General features: G+C 36.6%; 1 protein-coding gene across 1 annotated transcript in view; it reads right to left on the bottom strand.

Moving 5' to 3' along the window:
- MTPN (myotrophin) overlaps positions 1–17,163 on the bottom strand; it is a 70,273-nt gene extending 53,110 nt beyond the window's left edge. Inside the window, exon 1 of the mRNA XM_036759975.1 lies at positions 16,779–17,163. Coding sequence (XP_036615870.1) covers positions 16,779–16,850 — 72 coding nt within the window. The 5' untranslated portion in view covers positions 16,851–17,163. The remainder of the gene's footprint in view (positions 1–16,778) is intronic.
- Positions 17,164–22,270: the final 5,107 nt, after the last annotated feature.

The following is a 22,270-nucleotide window of genomic DNA, read 5'->3' as shown; positions in this document are numbered from 1 at the left end:
AAGGGGGGAGGAGAGAGAGAATTTGGAACTCAAAATGTGAAAAGAAAATGCTAAACTAAATAATAAATTAAAATGTTAATTATTTTTAAAAAAAGATACTGAAATGAACCAAATTCAACATTGACAACTAATGGATCCCAAATCAACCTGTGACATTTTGTCACTATCTTATAGTTATTCGTTCACTTATCTGAGAGTATTATAGGCTTACCTAATATTCTTCGCTTTTTAGTAAAGATATGCTAGAAAAATCAAAAGCTTTATTGAAATAAAGATAAAGTATATTTAGTAATAATAAGTTCATTAATAAGCATTTCTTAAAAGACATACTATGTATTTTGTGCTAAGTACTGGGGGATACAAGGAAAGGCAAGAAGACAGTTCCTATCCACAAGGAATTCACCTTCTAATTGGGAAAATAACATACAAATAATTGTATATATATGATATGTATGGTATAGCTACCCTTTCTTGCTTGGTTACTGTCACATGTTGGAAAGACTAGCAGAATAACCTGCTGGTGGGTCTTTACATCTCAAGTCTCTCCCCACTCCAATCTATCCTCCATTCAGCCACTAAAGTGATTTTCTTAAAATGAAGGTCTGAACATGTCAACTTCTATTTAAATAACCCCAGTGGCTTCCTATTGCCTCCAGAATTAAATACAAGATGCTCTGTTTGGCATAAGTCCTTTATAATTTAGGCCAAAACCAAGGTGCAATTCTTAACTCCTTACTCACGCTCACCCTCCATATCCAATCTTTTGCCAAGGCCTGTTGATTTTACCTATACAACACCCTGGGGCAGGTCCTCATCCCCTCATGCCTGGACTACTACGATAGCTAGCTGGTTGTCCAAGATCTTGCCAAAACATTCAAAAGATTTAGAATAAAATTTCAAGTGGCAAGAAACTATAATAGTTTTATTATCTGTACCAATCCTGGGGGGAAATGTGTCTATTAAATGGTAGCTATAGTGGTTTTATTTAAAAGACTTTCATCATAAAATGTACATGGAAACTTCATTCAAGTAATATTACTTTAAAACAAAATTCCCAACACTTGGGTTTAAATTTAAAACCGTTTTTCCAGTTTTAGTCTCTAATATAGTTCATCATCATTTCGGTTGTTTCAGTCATGTCTTTGTGACCCCATTTTGGGTTTTCTTGGCAGGAATACTGGAATGATTTGCCATTTCCTTCTCCAGCTCATTTTACACCTGAGGAAACTAAGGACCAACATGGTTTAATGACTTGCCCAGGATCACACAGACACTTAGTAAGTGTCTGAGGCCATACCTGAACTCAGGAAGATCAGTCTTCCTGACTCTAGGCCTGGCACTCTAAGGATGCTACACCACCTAGCTGCACCTAATACAGTTAAGTTTTCTCACTACTGGTTTTCATTTAACTCTAAAATAACCATCACTAGAAGGCTATTTGGAATGCAATTTGGCTCATTAACTATTCACTTTAGATTAATTATTTTAAAGCTTAATGCTGCCTTAAGGCATCCCCTCAAAGGAAAGGATCTTGAGGATAAAACAAAACAAAACAAAAAAAGGAATTATCTTTCATAATATACCATCTTGTAATACTTATTTCATAGGCTCGCCAAACCCTTTATAAGTTCAATTTAACTCTTTAAAAGTGCTTAACATTTAGAATCTCAAATATATAGGACAAATTAATTCAACTGCAATTTTTCATATAATGGACATTAACAATCTGGTTTTATTTTTTTGCCTCCAGTACAATCATTTAATTTTTTTCATGTTTGTGTAGCTTAAATTATGGGGGGAAAAGGACTGAATTGGTCCTCACAACGGAGGCATCAGTCTATTGGAAAAGACAATAAAAAACCTTAAGAAATTTACACCATATTATAGTTTAGTATACGGTAAGGTGGCAACGGGGTTAGGTAAATAGAAATGCTAGACTTGAGAGTAAGGAAAACCCACTTAATAATTCTGATATTTGCTAGCTAAGTCACTTGGTCTTTCTGAGCCGCACAAAACTAAATTACAGACAAGGGGTGCTCTTTATAGGTGAAAGAAATTCTCAGAGCTTGAATTTATAAATTTCCCTGAAAGTCTTGAGATCACAGTAAATTATTATCTTTTAATTCTGGTTTTATGCCTTTGGTGTAGTACTGACAAGATTCTGTCTTGGAACATAGTTCCATAGATTTTATACTAAAACACTTTTAATGAATATAAGCCTTCAGAGTTCTTGCACAGTCATGTTACAAACAATCAATTTTTAAATAGAGCAGACTTCAGTTTTGTTTCTAATTGCTATCAATAATAACTCTCTCAATCTGGAAAGAAATCAGCAAAATCAAGACCTGAATTGTGATCGATCACAAAAGTTCCTCTTACCAGATTAAATCTTGTTTCTTTAAAATCATTAATACACATAACATCTGGGATCAGTAAAGTTGCCAAAATCTGAACTCACTTTTGGAATGTTTATTTCTCTCTAAGGATTTTATTTTTCAATTAATGTATCTTTTCCCAAAATGATGAAAACCAAAACAAAGAAAGAAGCCAGATAGTCCACACTCTGGAGTCACGGGACATATATAGCTTATGTTGCAGAATGGACCCATCTGCATATGCTCGACCCTAAGTCTTCAGATATCAACTGCGATCGTTTCCTTCTCCCAAGATGGCACACTGTACCACTTGCTTATGCCTACGCATTTGTATTCTGTTTCTGCCTGTGATCTTCAGCCTGATTTGGCGCCCTGGACAGTGATCCTTGGGAGGTCTGTTTAGATTCTAAATCTTGCCAAATTTTAATTTGGCATGACACTCTGGACTATGACTTCAATTCTACACTCATAACTCATAGTAACAACTGGACCTTTGTATTGATGAGGCCAATAAATACTTAATAGGTATCTATTATAAGGTAGGCAGTATACTAAGTGCTTGGGATACAGAGGAAAGGCAAAAATGTTTAAATTAGTTGTGTTAAATTTTATAAATATTTAACCTTTTTTAAGTTTCAGAAGAATATAGTGGAAAAGCACTGGACTTAAGGAGAATGAGAACTAGGTTGTTATATGTAACAGTTCTGAAATTAGCTCTGTTATCATAGGCAAGTCAATTAACCTCTCTTCTTCATATGTAAGACAATGATAATAGTACACCACCTATTTTACAGGGAAGAAAACTCTTCTTGAGCCTCATAGCATGATGCAAATGACTTCTGTCCATGTCTTTCTATAGGTTCACCATAGGGGATCAATTCAACTGTCTGAAGGACTTCCTTGTTTTCTTCTGATGCTATGAGGGTAGCAGTGGAGCATTGCGTTTTCCATCTGTGTGAAATCCTTAATCTCCTGCTTTCACCACATGACCAGGCCATCTTCCCTTCCCATCTATCATTTTCTATTCTTACCAAACTAAGTCAAATAAATAGATTTTTACCTATATTTGGGTCACAGCTTGTTTTTCCTGTGGCATAGTGGCTCCGGTGAGGTTCTCTAACCCCAGTATTCACCAATAGGTAGTGAAAAAGCATAATATTACCATAATACTAAGCTTAATGTGTATGCTTAACATTCAAAAGCAATAAAGTGTTTGAAACTAAAAAAAAAATTCTAATCTGATATCAATACTATATTCTAATAAAATAGCAATTTAACCACTACCATTAATTTCTTCAATTTTTCTTCAGGTAGAAAAACCCTAAGGAATTTTTCTTTTTAAATCTTCAAGATACAGTATAATACTGCTACTGATCTCTACTGCAAAAGTACACACTGTACTGTCACAAGAGACTAGTGTCCCCAAAATCTACTTAACAAACCTGGACTAAATTAGCAGATGTGTCACCATTCAATAGCACAGCATGTAAATTAATACTGGCCAACTAACTGATATAGCAAAAAGAAACTCTAACGTTTAACAAACTCTGTATGGAGGAGTTTATGCTTCTTTAAAATTTCAGTTACACACTGTACTACATTTTTGCTTTTTCACATTTTAAAAATTCTTTAGAGTATAACCTTGCAAAAAAGAACTTTGCTTTCTGAAACACTTATCAACAGCAGTCCCCTAGTAACATCAGCTGATCCAACAATACTCCAAATTAGTGTGAATGTAAAATCTGCTATCGTGAGCAAAAAGAAAAAAGATTAAAGGGGTAATATAAGTGGGATGTTCAAGATGTAGCAAAAGAGAAAATAAAGCAGCATCTGAAAATTATGGAATTCAACTGCCAGTTATGTTATATATTTCATATATACTTTATACTATAACATAACCAAAAATGGTTGTCCATATTGCTTGAAGACTTCCAAAGAAATAGAAACCATCCACTTTTCAAGTCAGGTCAATCTACTTTTTTAGCAGCTTTAAACATTTGAAGTTTTTGGCTTTACAAACCAATTTATTTTATTTTAAAATCTAAACTAAATTTGCCTCTTTACAACTTCTACACACTGCTCCTTGTTTGGTCCTCTGGGATCAAAGAGAACAAGTCTAATCCCTCCTCCACATGACAATCCTTCAAATACTCGAAGAAGATAGCTATCATGTCCTCCCTTGAGTCTTCTCTTATCCAGGGTAAACATTCTCATGAACTAAACTTCATTTAGTTCACAGATTATATTACAGATCATTAAGTTAAATCTTTGTTGAAGCAAGGCTACTAATGAAAACTACTACAAAGCCTAGATAGCTCAAATGACCATTAGCTAAAATCCACAGTAGATTGATATTAAAAATGTCTATTAAAAATTACTATCTAGTAGCTGTCCAGTCACCCATATGAAATGAATAGTTGGTATCACATATATTTCCAATGGCTCAGCAAAAGGTTTTGACACATTGTCATGCTTAGAAGAAAATGTGGCTAAAAATGAATTGGCACAGTGTCACACAAAATCATATTTTTTTAAAGATGACAGTTATAGAATAGCAAACGCCAGGGGTATCTGTACTGTATTTATTTGGAGAAAGGAATTACTAATACACCACTTTTCAAATTAATTTGCTTTTATGAAGGATAAACTCCCTATTCTTGGTGTGAAAACACTCTTATATTAACAAAATGACTGGTCTTGATTTACTATCCTTTCCTCCACAAAAATACACAATTTATCATTAACATTTAATTTACTGTCATTAACTCATGTGCTTTCAAAATAAATGTGCCATAGCAATTCTAAGTGTCAAAATACTTTCAAGACTAAAAGATTAAAAAATGTATAATTTATTGAATTTTAATCAGTAAAAAGTCTTAAGCTTCTTTTTTTCCCTTACCAAACAAAGATAGTCATTAAATAGTTTTAGGTGGGGATTTCCCTTAATGTTTTATCAGTACAAAATATTTTCATCTTATCCAACCACGTGGAAGCTTTGCCTAATGCAATTTGTCAAAATCTAGATTTCTTCCTTCATTGTTTAAGCTACAGAAGTTATTTGACCCACCAGTGGAACTACTAGGCTTGCTAATAACAAATTGTTTTTGGTATTTAGTAATATTTAGAAGAGAAATCTTAAGTTGGTTTGTGACCCATATTCCTTGACATTAATCATAAAAAGGAATAAATGATAGTGAATTTTTTCCCCCAAATGAACATGTAGTACTATGAAAAACATGAAATGAATAACCTATTTATCCTAATGAATGCCTTTCAAAAAAAAATATGGCACTAACTTTCAATTTGGGGTAAAAAAAAAATTGATCAAGTACAAATGTAGTTCCGTCCTCTAAGATCTCACTCACTCAAAGGTGATCTTTTACTGGGATTTCTTCCTCAGTTATATGATGTTCGTGAAAATATGAAAAACCATCCTCTCTGAAATAGTACAAACAATTCTAATGTGTGCTTTTGTAAACTGTCTTCCAGATACAGTTTATTAACTGCACAGATGGACCCAATATTACAAAGACAGGTGACACTGAAATGTAAAGTTTTGATTAACTGGTACTTTTAACCTGGGGGTCTATGAACTTATGTTTTTTTTAAAATAACTATTTTTTGTAATCTTATATATTTTATACATTTAAAACATTATTCTGAAAAGCAGAGTTTTACTAGATTGCCAAAGGATCCATAACACAAAAATAAATCCATAAATTTATCCTTCAAAGATATCTTTGTGAAGCTTTCCCTGATTATACTAGCCAGATATATTTCCTCTCACTGAACTTTTATGGAACTTCCTTGTCACTTTTGAGATACACACCAAGTATGTAATACTGGTATGTAGTATTATTTGTGTACATGCCATCTCCCTACAAACTACAAGAAGATAATTATCAGAGGCTGGAAGGCAAAGTTGGAGATATTAGAGACAAACAACTTTTCTGAAGGAAGAAGCAGAGCTAGCATAGTAATTACTACAGCCTCTGGGATATGGGTCATTTTGGATAGCCAATTTTCCCAAATAACTACTTAACTTCTTTAAGTAGTAAATTAATGGAAAAAAATGGGGAGTCAACTAGAAGTGAAATTCTGGATAGAAATGTTTCTAAAACGTAGTAATACTTCTAAGCCTTAAACATAGTACGCCGAATATAATTTAACATGCTTTAAAAAAAATGATGCTGGGGAGCAGCTGGGTGGCGCAGTGGATACAGCACTGACCCTGGAGTCAGGAGGACCCGAGTTCAAATACGACCTCAGACACTAGTTGTATAATCCTGGGCAGTCACTTAACCCTGACTGCCTCCAAAAATAAAAATTAAAAAAGTGATGGTGAGTCAAATTAAACATTAACCACATGCCTATGTGCAATATTCTGGTACTGAGAGTACTGGTTCAGTGATGTTTTCAGGGTCTATTAAGATATGTAGTTTTGTTTGTGCCTATGTTAAATAGTCACAGAATTTTGTTCTTTGAGTTCTTGTGTCTTTGTAATTTTGCTGTCTCTTCTGTTAGGTTATCACTTCTTATTGTTGTCAGTATTTTGAACTATAGGCAGGTCCCCTTCTAGCTTCTACTTTTCTGTCAGTTTAGAAACCAGATAGTCAAACTTCCTAGAATTAAGTATAGAGTAGGAGTAAATAATTTCTGACTTAGGATCTAAAGGATTTTCCTATGAGTAAAATGAATGAATTTAGTGCAAAAACACTTTGTGATATTTTGGCTACACAGGGGCTGTATTCTGGATAGGTTAATTTGCTGGATAGCTGAATTCCAGATAAGTGAGTCATTGCTAGACTTCTGTGAATGAAATGAGTAAGCAGTTTAAGTCCCCCATGAAAAAGTATTCAAAGGCCTCATTCTCGCTCATGGAATTGTTCAAAAGGCTAAAGCAAACAAAGAGGCTATTTTCAGATATAATACTTATTACAATATGTCTTGTGACAGTCAAATAACTATTAAGGTTCATTAATTCTATCACAATTAGATTGTCTAGTGTATTTAAACATTATTCCATGGCTGAGAATAGGTTTCAAACAGAGGAAGTATGTTTTCTAGTCAATACTTGTATCCAAAATATCTCATCACTACAGTGCCCAAAATAATTCTTAACGGATAAAAAAACAAAAGCATGACATTATGTGTTACCTAGATGCTGAAAGAAATTAAAGGACTTGTACTTTTGTTGGCATGGCTACTGGCAGGGCAGGATGGATCCTCTTTGTGGTATTTTTAAGCTTGAGAAATAATGAGGAGAAAATGACTAAGAAACCATTTCTTTCCAGACTTTAAACCCTTAATACAGGTAATGCCATCCATATGAATAGAAGTGAGATGGTTCAGATAATGTAACTTGCCTATTATGTGCCAATTTCTAACTTTGTGTTCATCAGTGATAAGGTAGATATTACATAAAAGGCTAACCTATTTACAAATAATCCAGAATTAGCTGTACAAACAGAGGTAACCAGAAAATTTCAATAAAAGTATTACTGTGAGTCCTGGTTAACTAAAGTTTAGAGAAGAATATCAATAAAGCTCGCCACTCACTTATTATTTAATTAGCAGCCCAAACTATCTAGGTCTTGTTAGCAGTACTTAATACTGCAGAGCTAGTTAGTAGGCCCATTTAGCCTAGATGGACATGCAAACGTTTTAATTGGAATAGCTTAATCTGTAAAATAGGATCAAGCCTAGTAGGAGTAGGCTGGGTAAGATAATAAGGGAAAAGGAGTTGGTTCTACTCATCCCAGGTGTTTCTTTTGGTGAGATGGAGTAAGAACAGATTATTTCAGAAAAAATGAGATGGTAGACAGTTGCCCAACTCAGGGAGAACTAAGTGGACAGATCTTACCCCTCATTAGGTAAAAGGGAAAGGGATGAAAAGTGGCCCTGGGGAGAGAGAGAGTTTGGGAACACCGATGACCACTCCCTCTCCCCTTGAGTCCTCTCCTCTCTCGGTTTGGTTTTCCCACCTGTCTGACAGCTCCTTCAATGGATCACCGTCCATATTCCATCATTCATCATTTCATCATCCATCACCCATATTCTACCCCTTACATATGGGTATAACCTAAGTCTCTGCCATGATCACTTTTCTCTTGTTACGCTCTCTAGGTTGAACCCCATGGGTCCAAATCTATACAGCTGACTCCCACATCTGGATATTCAGTCCAACTGCTTACTGGATCTCTCCAAATGGATGTTCCCTTAGGCTTCTTACATTCAGTATGTTCAAAACAGAACTCATTAGCTTTCTCCCCAAACCTTTCCCTCTTCCTAATTTTCCTATTTCTTTGAAGGACAACAGCAACCTTCTGGTCATCCAGGCTTACAAATCTCAATGTCATCCTTGACACGACCCTTTGCCATTCTTCATCTTCCTTATTCAATCAGTTGCCAAATTTTGATTATATCCCTACAATATTTACACATTCATACAGTCACCACCACAGTTGGACATGACTGAACAATAACAACATAGCCGCCACCACAGTCCCGGCCCTATCAAATCACAATTGGTTTCCCTGTAGTCTCCTCTCTCAAATTTATTGTCCACATAGATGCTAAAGTCGCTAGATTCTCCTAAAACATAGCCTTGAGGTTCCTCCCTTACTCAGGAGGTCTAGTGGCTAACAACTACATTTAGGATAAAAGACAAACTCCTGTTTGATATTTAAAACCCTTCACAATCTGGCTCCAGGCTTATTGTGTAACACTCTCCCCTTCATATCCTCTACGTTCCTGCTAAACTGCTCTATACGTATCATTCCATACCTTGGCACTGTTTGTGTGTGCTTTTGCACACAGGCTGTCTCTTTTTAGAGCCCACGGCTTCCTTCAAGGCTTAGCTCAAGGGTTCCCACAGACAAAAGGCCTATCCCAATTTCTTTGGCACTAGTGCACCACTTCCTTGAAATTACTTTGTATATATTTTGTATTAATTTATTTTGCTCACACTGTTTTTCACCAAATAAATGTGGACTCTTTCAGGGAAGATACAACTGTTCTGTTTTTGTCTTTGAATTCTCATAGTCTACACCAAGGCTGTCCCACCTTAGGCTTTTATTGAAACAAGAGACAATATATTCTGATTTGCCAGTTTAGTGAGAGCTGTGCCGTAGCTCGGCTTCCTTTACTAAAGCATTGATGTAAATTTCTATGCTTGTAAGCGGGCCGCATAAATTGCACTGTGGGGCCGCATTTTGGACAGCCCTGGTCTACACTGTGCCTTACTAAATAAATGGATGGTAAAGGTATAAGCAGTCCTAGTTTGAAGTTCAGCAGGTAATGCTCACTGTTAAGTCATTTTTTTCCTAAGAAATGCCTGTCCTGTTCAAGATCTTATGATCTAGGAATGGAGCAAACCTGTCAGCCTGTACCTCTTGGAATACCTGAGTGTAGTGTTCTATGAGAGCTTCTGGGATCCCCTATTTTTGAATCTAGATCTTCAGAGAGACCTCAAACTTCAAGTTTCACACTTAAAGGAATGAAACCGGTATTAAAGAATGCAGAATGAGGACTGGAAATACTCCCTTCCCAAATCTGTAGGTAAATTGGCCAGAGTGGGGTGGGGGAACGATTTTCTGCTACCTTCAAATATTTCCTCCATACTATCTTAGAGATTCATTTCTGTTACACAAGCATACTCTTCTAGGAGGATTAAGGGAGATGCTAACAATTACTCGTACTGTGGAGGTGGGTGGAAAAGGGGCCATTTTAATGTCTTTTACCAATGCTGTGCTCCAGACCTGCAACTCTAGCTGCCTATTGTAGTTCTCCTTATATGTCCCAGTCACACCTTAAAATCATCCTTCCCCTAAATCCTTTAACTACTATTTCTGTCTATGGCAATATATGCAGTCTCCCATGCCCATAAACTTAGTTATTTCCCTCTACATGATCCTTACTTCACTTTTGACAACCAGTTAATTAGAGGGCACTATAGATTCTACCTTTACAACATCATTTTTATCCATTGTCTCCTCTGTATTCTTTTTGTCCCCCTGCCTTCAACCAGTCTAGACTCTCATTACCACCTGCCTAGATTTATGGAGTAGCATCCAATATCAACTAGATCCTCACTCTCTTCAATCCTTCATATAGCTACCAGAATAATTATTCTTATGCATAGATCTAGTTATGCTATGCATTTTTTAAAAGCATAACCCAAATAAAGTTTAAACTCCTTTGTCTGAGCATTCAAGGCCCTCCTAAATTTTCTACTTTTTCAACCTTCTCTCATATTTATTTCCCATATACTTTTATGTTCTAGTCACAGTGGACTACTTCCTGCTCCCAAATCACTACAGTTTAACTTTGCTTGTTCCCTTTCCTTAGAATACTTACCTCCCACTGTTTCTTGGATTCTCAAGTATCCTTTAAAGTCCAACTTTAAGTGCCACCTCTTTAATAAACCCTTCTGCACTATACCACAGCCAGTAACATCTTTTCCTTTCAGGCCTTACACAGCACTTTGCTTCATTGTTTGTTAATATTAATAATGTTAATATTATAATATTGTTAATATTATAAAAGATTGTGCTAGGTGTTGGTATTAGCAAGTTATAATTTCTCTGAGCCTCAATTTCCTAATCCATAAAATGCTACTTGTACTATCTATCTCACAGAGTTGGTGAAGAAAGAGTTCAATAAACCTTAAGGTAAAGTAAGACCCTGTTTTATTTAAACTTTGATCTCTGCATATAGTAGGCACTTAAGTGACTTGCTTTATTCAAACTACTTTGACACTGAGATGACGGACTAAGGGATCTAAAAGAAGGCATTAGGGAGCTAATACTGGAGTGTGGGACACTTCACTGGAGGGGTCACTGATATAATGGGCATATAAGGACATTTATGGGTCAGAGAAAACAGCTCTGGTTTGTTGTAAGGCAGAATGATGGCCTAGTACTTCTGGAACGAAGAGGAACATACAAAAAGGGAGATAAAAACATGCCTTTATCTTGATACTGTTTTCATTCACTTTGCTGCCCTAAGTTACATAAATATGTTATTTAAAGCACTCAGTTTCCCAGTCCCAAAAGGAGTTGTGAAAGATGATGAGTGAGCTGGTTCTAGCAATGGCTATAGAATGTGCAGTAAAAAAAGTATGTGTGATATTAAGAATGTGGCTGGCTCAGCCATGCATGCATCAGTTTAGAAGTAACCATGGCTTTGAGCCGATTCCAAGGATCAAACATTTCTCTTTTAAGACAGAAATCTATTCCATTGTCACAGATTAAATACAGCATTGGCCCTGGTCAGACACTGAAAACTCTGGTTGATGATTAAAAGGATGAAATGAATTAGTGAATGTATGGATCAATATAACTCATCCCCACTAACTCATAGTACATGTCCTAATGATGGTAGATTATCTTCATACAGAAGGAAGATGTTTATTACTGTATAACATTCTAGAGATTGCTTGGGGCTTAAGCAAGAGCAACCAATAAACATTTGGTTAGGAATTACTTATGTATTCAACCCTAGATCCTGTACCTGTATATTTGACCAATATTGTTAATTTATCAAGTAAATACGTACAAGGCACTGAAGCAGCTTGTGCCTTCGTAAGTTTAAACATAAGGTTGTCCAAACAGAGATAGTTTCACTATAACCAAATCCTCTGTACAGTCATGAAACTGCATGGTACTGTTTGGTTCGATGCCCATTTATGATGTTATTCCTGTGGAACTACTTCTTGTAACACTGGCTAGACTAAAGTTGTGTTTTCCCAAAGCCAATTAGTGTTAGGTAGGTTATGCTAATAAGAGGTAAACCTCCTTATGAAAGTTTACATAGCACTTATTAATATAGAGTAATCTAATAGTTTGATTAGGTTCCCATTACTGTCATAGAGGAAAAAAAGTGAAATATTCATATTCTCTCATGTAAGAAAAGTATTACATTTTAATTTCAAGGCAAGGTAATTTCTTGAACACAATAAATACAAAGCAGATGGAATCGTGGTCTGTTTTAATCTGGATACAGTTTAGGAAACAATAAGAAAAGTGAGCCCAAAAAGTTTTTGAGTTTCTAAAGAAAACAGTCAATTCTTATTCAAGTTTTTTTTTTCCCTTAGACTCATGATTCTATTTTCTATCATACAATCGTTGCCTTTTTAAACCTGGGGCCCTATTAAAGTGTAGTGGATAGGCACAGACAGAATGGGGGATGGAGAGGGAAAGGAAACCACAGAGAAAGGGAAGTTAAGAGACCTGATGTATAGTATTTCACAGAAAGTGAAACAGAAGTACATGTAAACAACACAGTGCACATATCAGACCTGATGCAGACATGGACCTACTTGACCTGCTATTTCAATAGTCTTTAGAGAACTTCATCATCAAAACTTGGCAAAGGTTTTATACTCTGCACATAGTAGGCATTTACATGATGTTATCGTCAAACTACTTTAAAATCTAGTTAAGGTATAATGAAGGGCATATCCTCCAAGTAGCTTTCCTGGATTGGACCCAATCCTACCCTGATACTTTTACTTCTCTTCTTTTTAGTACTTATACACTGTTTTCAATACAACAATGCCTTACTTTTTTTCTTGACCTGTTAAGTGCTTAAAAATTTTGGATATCTCTAAAATTTATACTATATTCTGTCACCTTCTGAGTAAAATGAACATAATCATACTGTCTGTGATCCATCATCATCATGAAGATCAATTATTTTGTTAATAACGAAGTGTAACAAAATGAGATCAACTTCACAAGCCACATAGAAATATCAGGCTTTTTAATATCTTCTACGATGCTGGCCTTTGAGGTTACTGTTTACAGGGTTATTTACTCCATATACCAAATAGCCCTTTTGCTACCTATCAGGCTACACAATACACTTTTGTAAGCTCATGCCTACCTCATTCCTCATACCCCCTTTTAACTCGCTATGTTTAGAACATGTTAAAGTAATGTATAAAGTAAACATTAATAATAATAACAATAACAACAATACTAGCATTTACATAAAGGTTTAAGGTTTGCAAAACACCTTACAAGTATGACATCATTTTACATATTTCATTTAGATAGTGTCAGGGTGTTGTCCTTAGGTATTAATCTATGTAAAACATTCGTATGTGAGATTAATGGTTTTTATGAAACGTATTATGACTACATGAAAACATTGAAATTCTTAGGCTACTACAGGCAAAGAACCTCTGACTAACTGAAGTGTTGATTTGCTATCATTTGTATGTTAATTTATAAGTCTCTTAAAGAATTTTATCATGTATAATGATATATCCCCAATTATCCAAATACACAATGCAGTATTAGAGATAGTACATGGATTATCAGATTGAAAAGAAAATGAGTAAGTGAACAGAGAAGTGAGAAAGATAGTAGGCAAGTATCAGAGATCAGGAAATGGTTAGAGCCCCTCTAGATCTGGTACTATGTCTATTTCTTTTACACTCTCTCTATATTGCACTGTAAAGTATTTAGGACATAGTGGGCACTCAACAATAAAAGTGCATGTTCAGAAGTTAAATGTTTGTTTTTTCCATCATGGACCTGAGTCTTCACTGATATTACACTGAAGCAGGTGTAGACCAACTACTGTTCTGCACCTTAGAGCCTTAAGAGTTTAGTGCATTGAGACCTTAAATAACTTGCCTATGGTCACACAACCCATATGTATCAGAAGTAGGACCTGAATCAGTCTTCCCGATCTGAGGCCTGTTCTCTCGAACCACTATGACATTGCTACCTTGAATCTAAAATACTTTAAACATGGCTTTCAACAAAATTTTAAGTTATACTTCAAGGTTTAACTCGCATAAATATAAAGTTATTACTATTCTCCTCTGATAAACACTCAGTCCATCCATGACAGGTTTCCACAGAGCTGGGGATTTTCTTAACTAACTTTTCATTGGTCTAAAAGTGGGTCCTGAAACAGTTTTCTTAACTTCCCCATAATTTTTCAATTTTGCTGAGAAGAAATCAGAAGTAGATTGAGGTAAGGCAGGAAAGGGAGGTACAATTGGCTAGGTGAAGCCACAAATTCCTAAACACAAATTTAAAGAGGGAATGGTCTACTAAAAGGGTTGTCTTTGCATGTAAACTGCCACAGAACTTAAAAATAAGATAGGGTACAGGAGGAAGAATTTTTAAATAGTCTTCATGCCTCAGTATGAAAGCCAAAATATCAAACGCTCTTCTATACATTTTGACACATATATACTTTATATGTAAAAACCTTATGAATATACACAAATAGCTTGGCCAGTGAATGAATAAATGAGAAAGGGGCCTTCAGTGGGAGACACTAAGAAAAGTGGCTGAGAAAAAAAAGGGGTGATAGGCAAATGGCAACTTTTGGCTACTTTTCACTGCTGAAGACAGAGGCCAAGTCACATTTGGAAATCTAAGAAAGGGAAAAACTAAACGTTCTGCTCATAAGGTGTTATTACAATCAAACCTTTTAAGGCAAACGGTCAATCCTTCTTATCACTTGTTTCTCCTCCCTGCTACATATATCTGAATGATATAGAGTAATGATAATGGATGGAATATACCCTCACGCACAAATCAAGCAATGAAAACAATGCTATATTAACTTAAAAAGATACTTATTTAAACATAAAAACATAAAGGAGAAACTTATGTTCATATTTCATGTACTTAGACCTTCTGAAAATACTAGTGGAGACCTTGGTTTTATGGAGTGTTCTAACTTTAGGCTTAGTTTGTGAAGTCAACTAGATGCAATGGAAAGAATACTGGATTTGGAACTCAAAGGCTGAGATGGAATGGTTCCTTTTCTACAACTACTTAAGTAGGTCAAATTTATTCAACCTTTCTGGGGCTCAGTTTTCACATCTGTAAAATGAGGAGGTTGGACTGCTTGACCATGGTCCTTTCCAATTCTAAATCAAAGACTACCATTTGTAGGACCATAGTCATAAGTCAGGGATCTCAGTGATCTAGTTCAACCCCTTCACTATAATGACAAGGAGTTACATGCACTTACTTAATACTCAACTTATATTGACAAATTTATGGAATCTGGCTTCAGAATGCCACCAGGAGAGATGGCACAATACTGCATCATAATGTGCTGCAATTAACTGACAGAGTTGATAACAAAGGCCTAAACAACAGAGTTGAATAGAGTAGAAAAAATTATTAGCTGTCCACAAAGTCTTTGAGTAGCTACTTTAAGTATTAGGAATGACCAATTCTACTTGTTTGTTGCTTCCTAATAGGCAACCGACGTGAGATTAAAAAAATAGTGGTAAACAAATGTTCATTTTTCTTAGAAAAAGTCAACTACTGAGTCAACAGGGGAGCAAGACTATATATACGGGCCTTTTGTTTGCATCTGTTGTGAACTTACAATTTCCTTTAAGAATTATTTTTAGTGTTGCAGTTGTTTTAAGCAACTAAAGGAAGGATAAAATCACGTATAAAAATTGCTATATCCATAAAAATAGTAACTTGCTTGATTAAAAAAAAAGAGGCACTGGGGTCAACAAAGGCAGTCCCTTCTGAAAACTGAGATACTTCAATACCTCTCTTTGGAACAATACAGATTAGATTTTTATACATGTGGCTTTGGTTGTAAATTGGTGTGCCCTTCACACCAAATATACTATAACTGAACAACACCACTATGTATTACACAATTAAGTATTTGGGATGCTATCAGCCAGAAGGCTGGACTGAAGTCAGCATCTCATACAAAAAAAACTGCTAAACATGCCAGCTGACGGTCTTGAAGCAAAAGTATATTGGTGGTGTGGCAGGGGAGAGGAAAAGAGCCACACCCAAAATTAAGGCTCCTTAAAGTGATATTAAGTTTCAGATTTGTGATTTTCAGAATTACATTTTAAAAACTACCATTTTCCACGGATACGTCCAAGCTATGTCAGGCTCAACATTTTTAAAGGAAAAGTCCACTGGTCAATACCACTTGGGTGACTTTTATTCACTGTAGGTGGCTCCAGCACAGATTTAATACTAATCACAGAGATCTTTAAGTAGGAAACACCGGGACCACGAACGGCCTAACCCAAGGAGCTCCTCCTGGAGGTCGGGAAGAGTGACTGAGAGCTAACCAGCCTCCCCTGAGCCCGGGGTTGCTGGATGGGGTTAGATTCCACCTAAGTAAACTTGACAGACACTAAGAACACCGTAATTTTGATGGACTGACCCGAGGGAGCAGCACTTGGTCGGTCCTCTAAGGAGAACTAAAGCTCCCGACCTGCCCTCGTCCCTCCCGGTAACCCTCCAGGAGACTCCCCGTCGTGGACCCTTGAGGGGAAGGCTCCTCCGTACTGGCCGCAGGCCATTCCTCCCGCCCCTGCCCGGGTACTGGAGCCTTGTTCGCGGCTCCCAGTCGCTTCCACTACCCCCGGCCCACGCTTACCTTGGCCACATAGTCTTTCACCTCATCCAGGTCTCCATTTTTCAAAGCCCACATGAACTCCTTGTCGCACATCACTGCGGCGGGGCCGGCCGGATGGAGAGGGGGAAAGAAGACGGCGGGCGGGACTGCAGGAAGGAGGGCGAGGAACCAAGGCAGGGGCGGCGGGCGGGGAGCGGCCGCGGGAAGCCCGGACGGAGGGCGGCACAGGAGGGCTGCTGGCCAAGGCGGTCGGACGCAGCAGCAGCGGCGGGAGCCGGGAGAAGGAAAGTTCTCTTAGAGCCGGGGGCCGCGCCAAACAGAATCCGCCTGGAAAGCGAGAAGCCCCTTCCACTTCCGGTTCACGCTCCCTCCAGTGACCCGCCCCCGGCTTCCTCTTCCCCTTCTCTCCTCCAACGCCCAGATCAAAGCCCCGCCCCCGTCACCAGCGGGAACACGGGGCTTGGAAGGGGGCGGGGAGTACTTTTGATGACTGGCTGGCCTCCTTGCGCAGGCGCGCTTAAAACCGGGGGCTGGTGGAGTGATTTGAATCAGTAGAGGAGGCGTAGTAGGGGTGCCACAGAGAACAATTAATTGTGGAAGAGTTCTGGGACTTGGGGGTCTCTTAAAGCTAGAAAGAATCAGTCAATTAGACATTTATTGAGCGTCTAGTACGTTCCGTTCTCTGGGCTAGGTGCTGGGTAGCTAACATTCATTTGGGGGTGATAACATACATTGACATTTAAAAGGATACACTATATATATATACACATACATGTACGTATATGTATATGTGTATATATATTCATATGTATACGTATACACACAAACACACACACACACAGAGCAAGTACATAAATACAAAATAACTTGGGAGAAGAGACACTAGATAGCCCCCAGGGGGATCAAGCCATATGTAGAATGCAATACCTGAGATGAACTTTGAAGGAAATTAGAGATACTAAGAGGTGAAGTGGAGTGCATTCGAGGCATGCAAAGTGGGCGGTCTTGCATATACAGTGTCATGGAGAGGGAGATGAACTGTCCTGTGTGAGTGAAGAAAGAATGTCGCTTTGGCTAGACCACAGAGAAAGGGCAATAACATATAAAAAGGTTGGAAAGGTAGCTTGAGGCCGGCTTCTGAAGAACTAGAAATGTCAGGCAGAGAAGTTTGTATTTTATCCTAGAGATACTTAGAAACTCAGGAGACTCTAACTGGGCTTTGATCATCAGATTTTTTTTTTTTTTGTAGAAAGCTAAGCCTTAACCTGAGATTACTCAATCCAAACCAATATTTTGCTGTTTTCTAATTCAGGCTCAAATTTAGCCTCATTCAACACAATAGATGAAAGCCAGTTAAAAGAAGCAGAATGGGACTAAGTCCAACCTGAGTTGTTATGGTGGTTAAGGAGAGACACTGAGAAATTCTGGCTGAGCATATTCCTTTAGCATCATATATGATCTCCAAAGCGTGTTTGAATTTTGAGTCTTGTTTTTTTTTTTTTTCATAGCTAACATCATGCTTCAGAAGATTCTCAGAGTCCAAAGTGCTGTTCAAAGTTGGTGATTCCTAAGGAAACTGAAAATACTTCAAGACTTTTCTACAATTACTTTCAAAGCCAGTAAGTCTGGGGCAGAACTTGCCCGAGACATTTCTGAGGGCAGATGCCCACTCACTAAAATTTATCCAAAATGCTGATCCAGAGAAACTAGAAAGTCTAGTTACCTAACTAGAAAAGTAAGCATCCCATATCTTGCTGCCCTCAAAGAGCAAAGACTTCATTCAGTAACACTGCATAGGTACCTGTTGTGATGTAGAATATATTCCAGGAATGTTAACTATAAATAGAAATTTCTATAAATTGAAAGCAACTTTCCTCATAAACTTGTTTGGACACAAGATTTGTCTTGACTTCACAAACTAGAGACGTGTCCTCAGAGAAAAAAAATTCCCAGTAAATCCATTTGAAAACTAGACTAATGATGATGGGAAGGACTTTGACACCTTAGTATTATAATTCTTATTATAATACTAGAAACACTTTCAGAAAACCTTCATAACTTCCAGAATTTTCCCTTTTCTAGCATTTAGACTGTCCTATGTTTCACTCTCATTACTTGTCTTTCTACACAAGACTACCAGGATTTTTCTTATGCTTGAAGGTTGCCTAATTTCACACTTGCAACTCCAAAAATTCACCTTCACCTTTTTTCCTTATATAACCTTTCTTTTTTTTTAAAATTTTTTTTAGATTTTTTAAATTGATATTTTTTAGTTTTCAGCATTGATTTCCACAAGATTTTGAGTTACAACACTTTTTTTTGTTTTAATACTTATATCTAGTAGAATTAGTCTTAAATATTACAGCCTGCCATTGGTACTTCCGTCTAATATTACTGTAGCTTTCAAGTTCCTTTAAATTGAACCTTCACATTTTTCAAAGTGAATTAATACTTTAATTTGTCTGTTTAATAAGTTTGAAATGCCATAAAATGACTTTATTCTACATGGCAACACAACAATCAAGGCTAGATTGCTCTGATGTAACAGTAAGAAAAATGTATCAAGCAATGTTCTGGGCACTTTGCTAGGAGTTGGGAATACAAAGATAAAAATGAACGACATCCTTGACCTCAAAGAGCTTCTGTTATATTGGAAGAGATACCATGTTCCCAAGTACAAAACATGTGCATAATAAGGATATACAAAATATATACAAAATTAGTTTCTTGGGGTAGGCACTCCTTTCCTCCCTTTATGACCTGTCCCACGATGTTCTATCCTTAATCTCTTACCACATCAAATGCAAGAGCAAGAAACTAAAGGCCTTTTATTCACTTCTCCTCTTGAGGTTCCACTTACTACTCCATTATTGCCCCCTCCTTTTGCTGTTGCCTCTCCCTATATAAACATTTATTTGTGATTTGGCGCAATCTTTCATATAGTATTTGATAGTTTTCAGTTCTTTTGAGGACTGTTTGTTTATATCTTTTGACAAATTACCTGTTATGAAATGACTTTTGATTTTATGTATTTCTATATGTCTATTTAGCTTGATTATAAGACTTATTATAATAAGTCCTTTTTCCTCTGTCAAACACTTTTATTCTTATCCTGTTAATTTTGTTCATACAAAGGCTTCTTAATTTCATGTAATTGAAATTATTTTTATTTTTACTTAAAAATTTATTTCTACTTTATTTTTTTTGTAATCAAATCTATCCAGTATTTCTGAAAGCTATTGTCCCTGTAGGGTAGAGATGTCAAAGTTCCCAAGAATCGGGTAATATAATTGGGAAATATTTAACAAAATAAATACAAATACAATACAACATAGGTAATGTTAATATGTAGTTTTCTAATTCAATATGCAGCCCCACAGGGATCTTTTTCTCCTTGAGTTGATGCCACTACTCTAACTTCCCTTTTGTATATGTGGAAATTGATGGAGAAAAAGGCAAAAGAGTATTTTGTATAAGAAAAGAAAAAAATTAAATTCACTGATAAGGGATGTAAAGTATTTCCTCTTTCAAATAACAGCTTGGTGGCCAAGAGGAATAGGAAAATAAATTTAATTCAATAAAAACTTATTAAAATCTATGTGTACAGAAACACAATTTTCAGATAGTCTTGAGCAGATTTGTTACAGAAGGAACAGAAAATGAATTGTGGCATAAATATAAGGGCTATATTACCCAATAAAGGATGTAGGATGATGCCAGCCAGTCAGTAAACAAGCATTTATTTAGTACTTATTATGTGTCAGGCACTGTGTTAAACTTTGGGGATATGAAGAAAGGCAAAAACAACCCCTGATCTCAAAGAGCATATATTCTAATGAGGAAAGACAACATGGAAATAACCAATTTTGTGCAAGATACAACTGGAGTAGATAGATGTTCATTTCATTAGCAGCTGGAGGACATTGGTGGGGGGGCAAAAGGGGGAAAACCAAGAAAGTTTTCTTGTATATGAACAATATGATAATTTAAAGGGGGCAGATAAGTAACTTTTATTTTGAACAAATTGATACAACATGAGTATGAAAGTATGAAACAGTTGTCAGAGGTACATTTTGTCATATTGGACCCCTTTGAAGACAATGGAATGGCTGAAGCTGCAAGTCAGTTTGGTCTCTCAGGTCATTTGCATGTAACTGTTTTAAGATTCAAGAGGGTAAAGATCATAAAATGAAAAATTATGTAGCTGGAGACTATGGAATGTCTAAATAAGGATTATTGATTTCATAGGGGGTATTTATTAAGTCTTTAACCTCATAAGTGAAAAGTGAGTCATTGAGTACTAGGAAATATGTGAAGGTTGAAGAGGTGAATGAGAAGCTTGACTGGACTGGAACAGGGGTTAGAAAAGTTGTGTGAAGAGGTGGCAACCAGCAGTCAGCTGACAGATGGCTTCAGTGGCAGGATGTTCAGTGACTGGAGAGAGATTGGAACTCATTGGATAAAAATTCATCAGGTTTTGTGCTTCAGTGCCACCTAGAGTTTTGTATTTTATTAATTTATTATATCTCTTATTACTTAGATTCTTTAGCCTATTGATATTGTTTTTGCTTTCTCAGTGTCACTCAGACAGTGTGTGTGTGTGTATGTGTGTTATGTGTATGTGTGTTGTGTGTGTGTGTTTTAAAAAGAAATTCAAGCAAGAAACAAATGCTCCCCAACCCTACATTCCTGTCTTTGTTGTTCTTTGCTACCCTCTCTGGTTTGAGAGGAAAAATTTAGTGAAAGAGGTTTTACAGTTGCTTGGTTGTATTGAAAGAAATGCTGATATCTAATTGTATGACTCAGAATCCAGATGAGGGAATAATTGGCTGGGCTTGTCTGTCTTGCTCACAGAATCGTCTTGAACTACTTGCAGTGAACTCTCTTTGCTTCAAGTTGGTTGGACAGTATGGCATATTGCTGAATAGATGGCTGTCAATGTCTCTATATCGTAGAAAAAAATACAGACTTGATGAACTTTCAGTTCTTTGGCAGAAAGAGAACTACTAGCTAAATTAAAAAGTATGATATTTAGCACCCTTTAAGGGTGATTGTTAGGTAAAAGCACTTGTAAATGTTTTATTAGTTTGAGAATAGAGGAGAAGAGGATCTGCCCATCAGGAGAGTGGTGAGCATCTGCTGGAGAGCAGTTAGCAGAGTAGCAGTTATATGTGGTATATATGTTCCTCAGTGGCCCAGTGGCCCAATGACTTCAGAACCTACAGTCTGGAATTGTGAGTTACCTCAAGAACATGAATTTTCCACACTCATGTGTTTCCTTGTCAGATTTCCCTGAGAGACACTGAGTATATTCATGGGAGAGTGTGACGTAAGCTTATGTGTGAATTGTGATATGTTTATTATTACCACACATCCTTTGATATATAAATACATGTTATTATTATTTACCATATTTTAGATAAGTGTTCAAGTTTATAATCTAAAAATATTAGCATTGTGAGTGGCTGGTTTGTATAGATGAAAGCACGTCAATGAGGACTTGAAAGCCATAC

This window comes from Trichosurus vulpecula, chromosome 5 (assembly GCF_011100635.1).
Source record: "Trichosurus vulpecula isolate mTriVul1 chromosome 5, mTriVul1.pri, whole genome shotgun sequence".
NCBI lineage: Eukaryota > Metazoa > Chordata > Mammalia > Diprotodontia > Phalangeridae > Trichosurus > Trichosurus vulpecula.
This window is presented reverse-complemented; position numbering and strand designations above follow the sequence as displayed.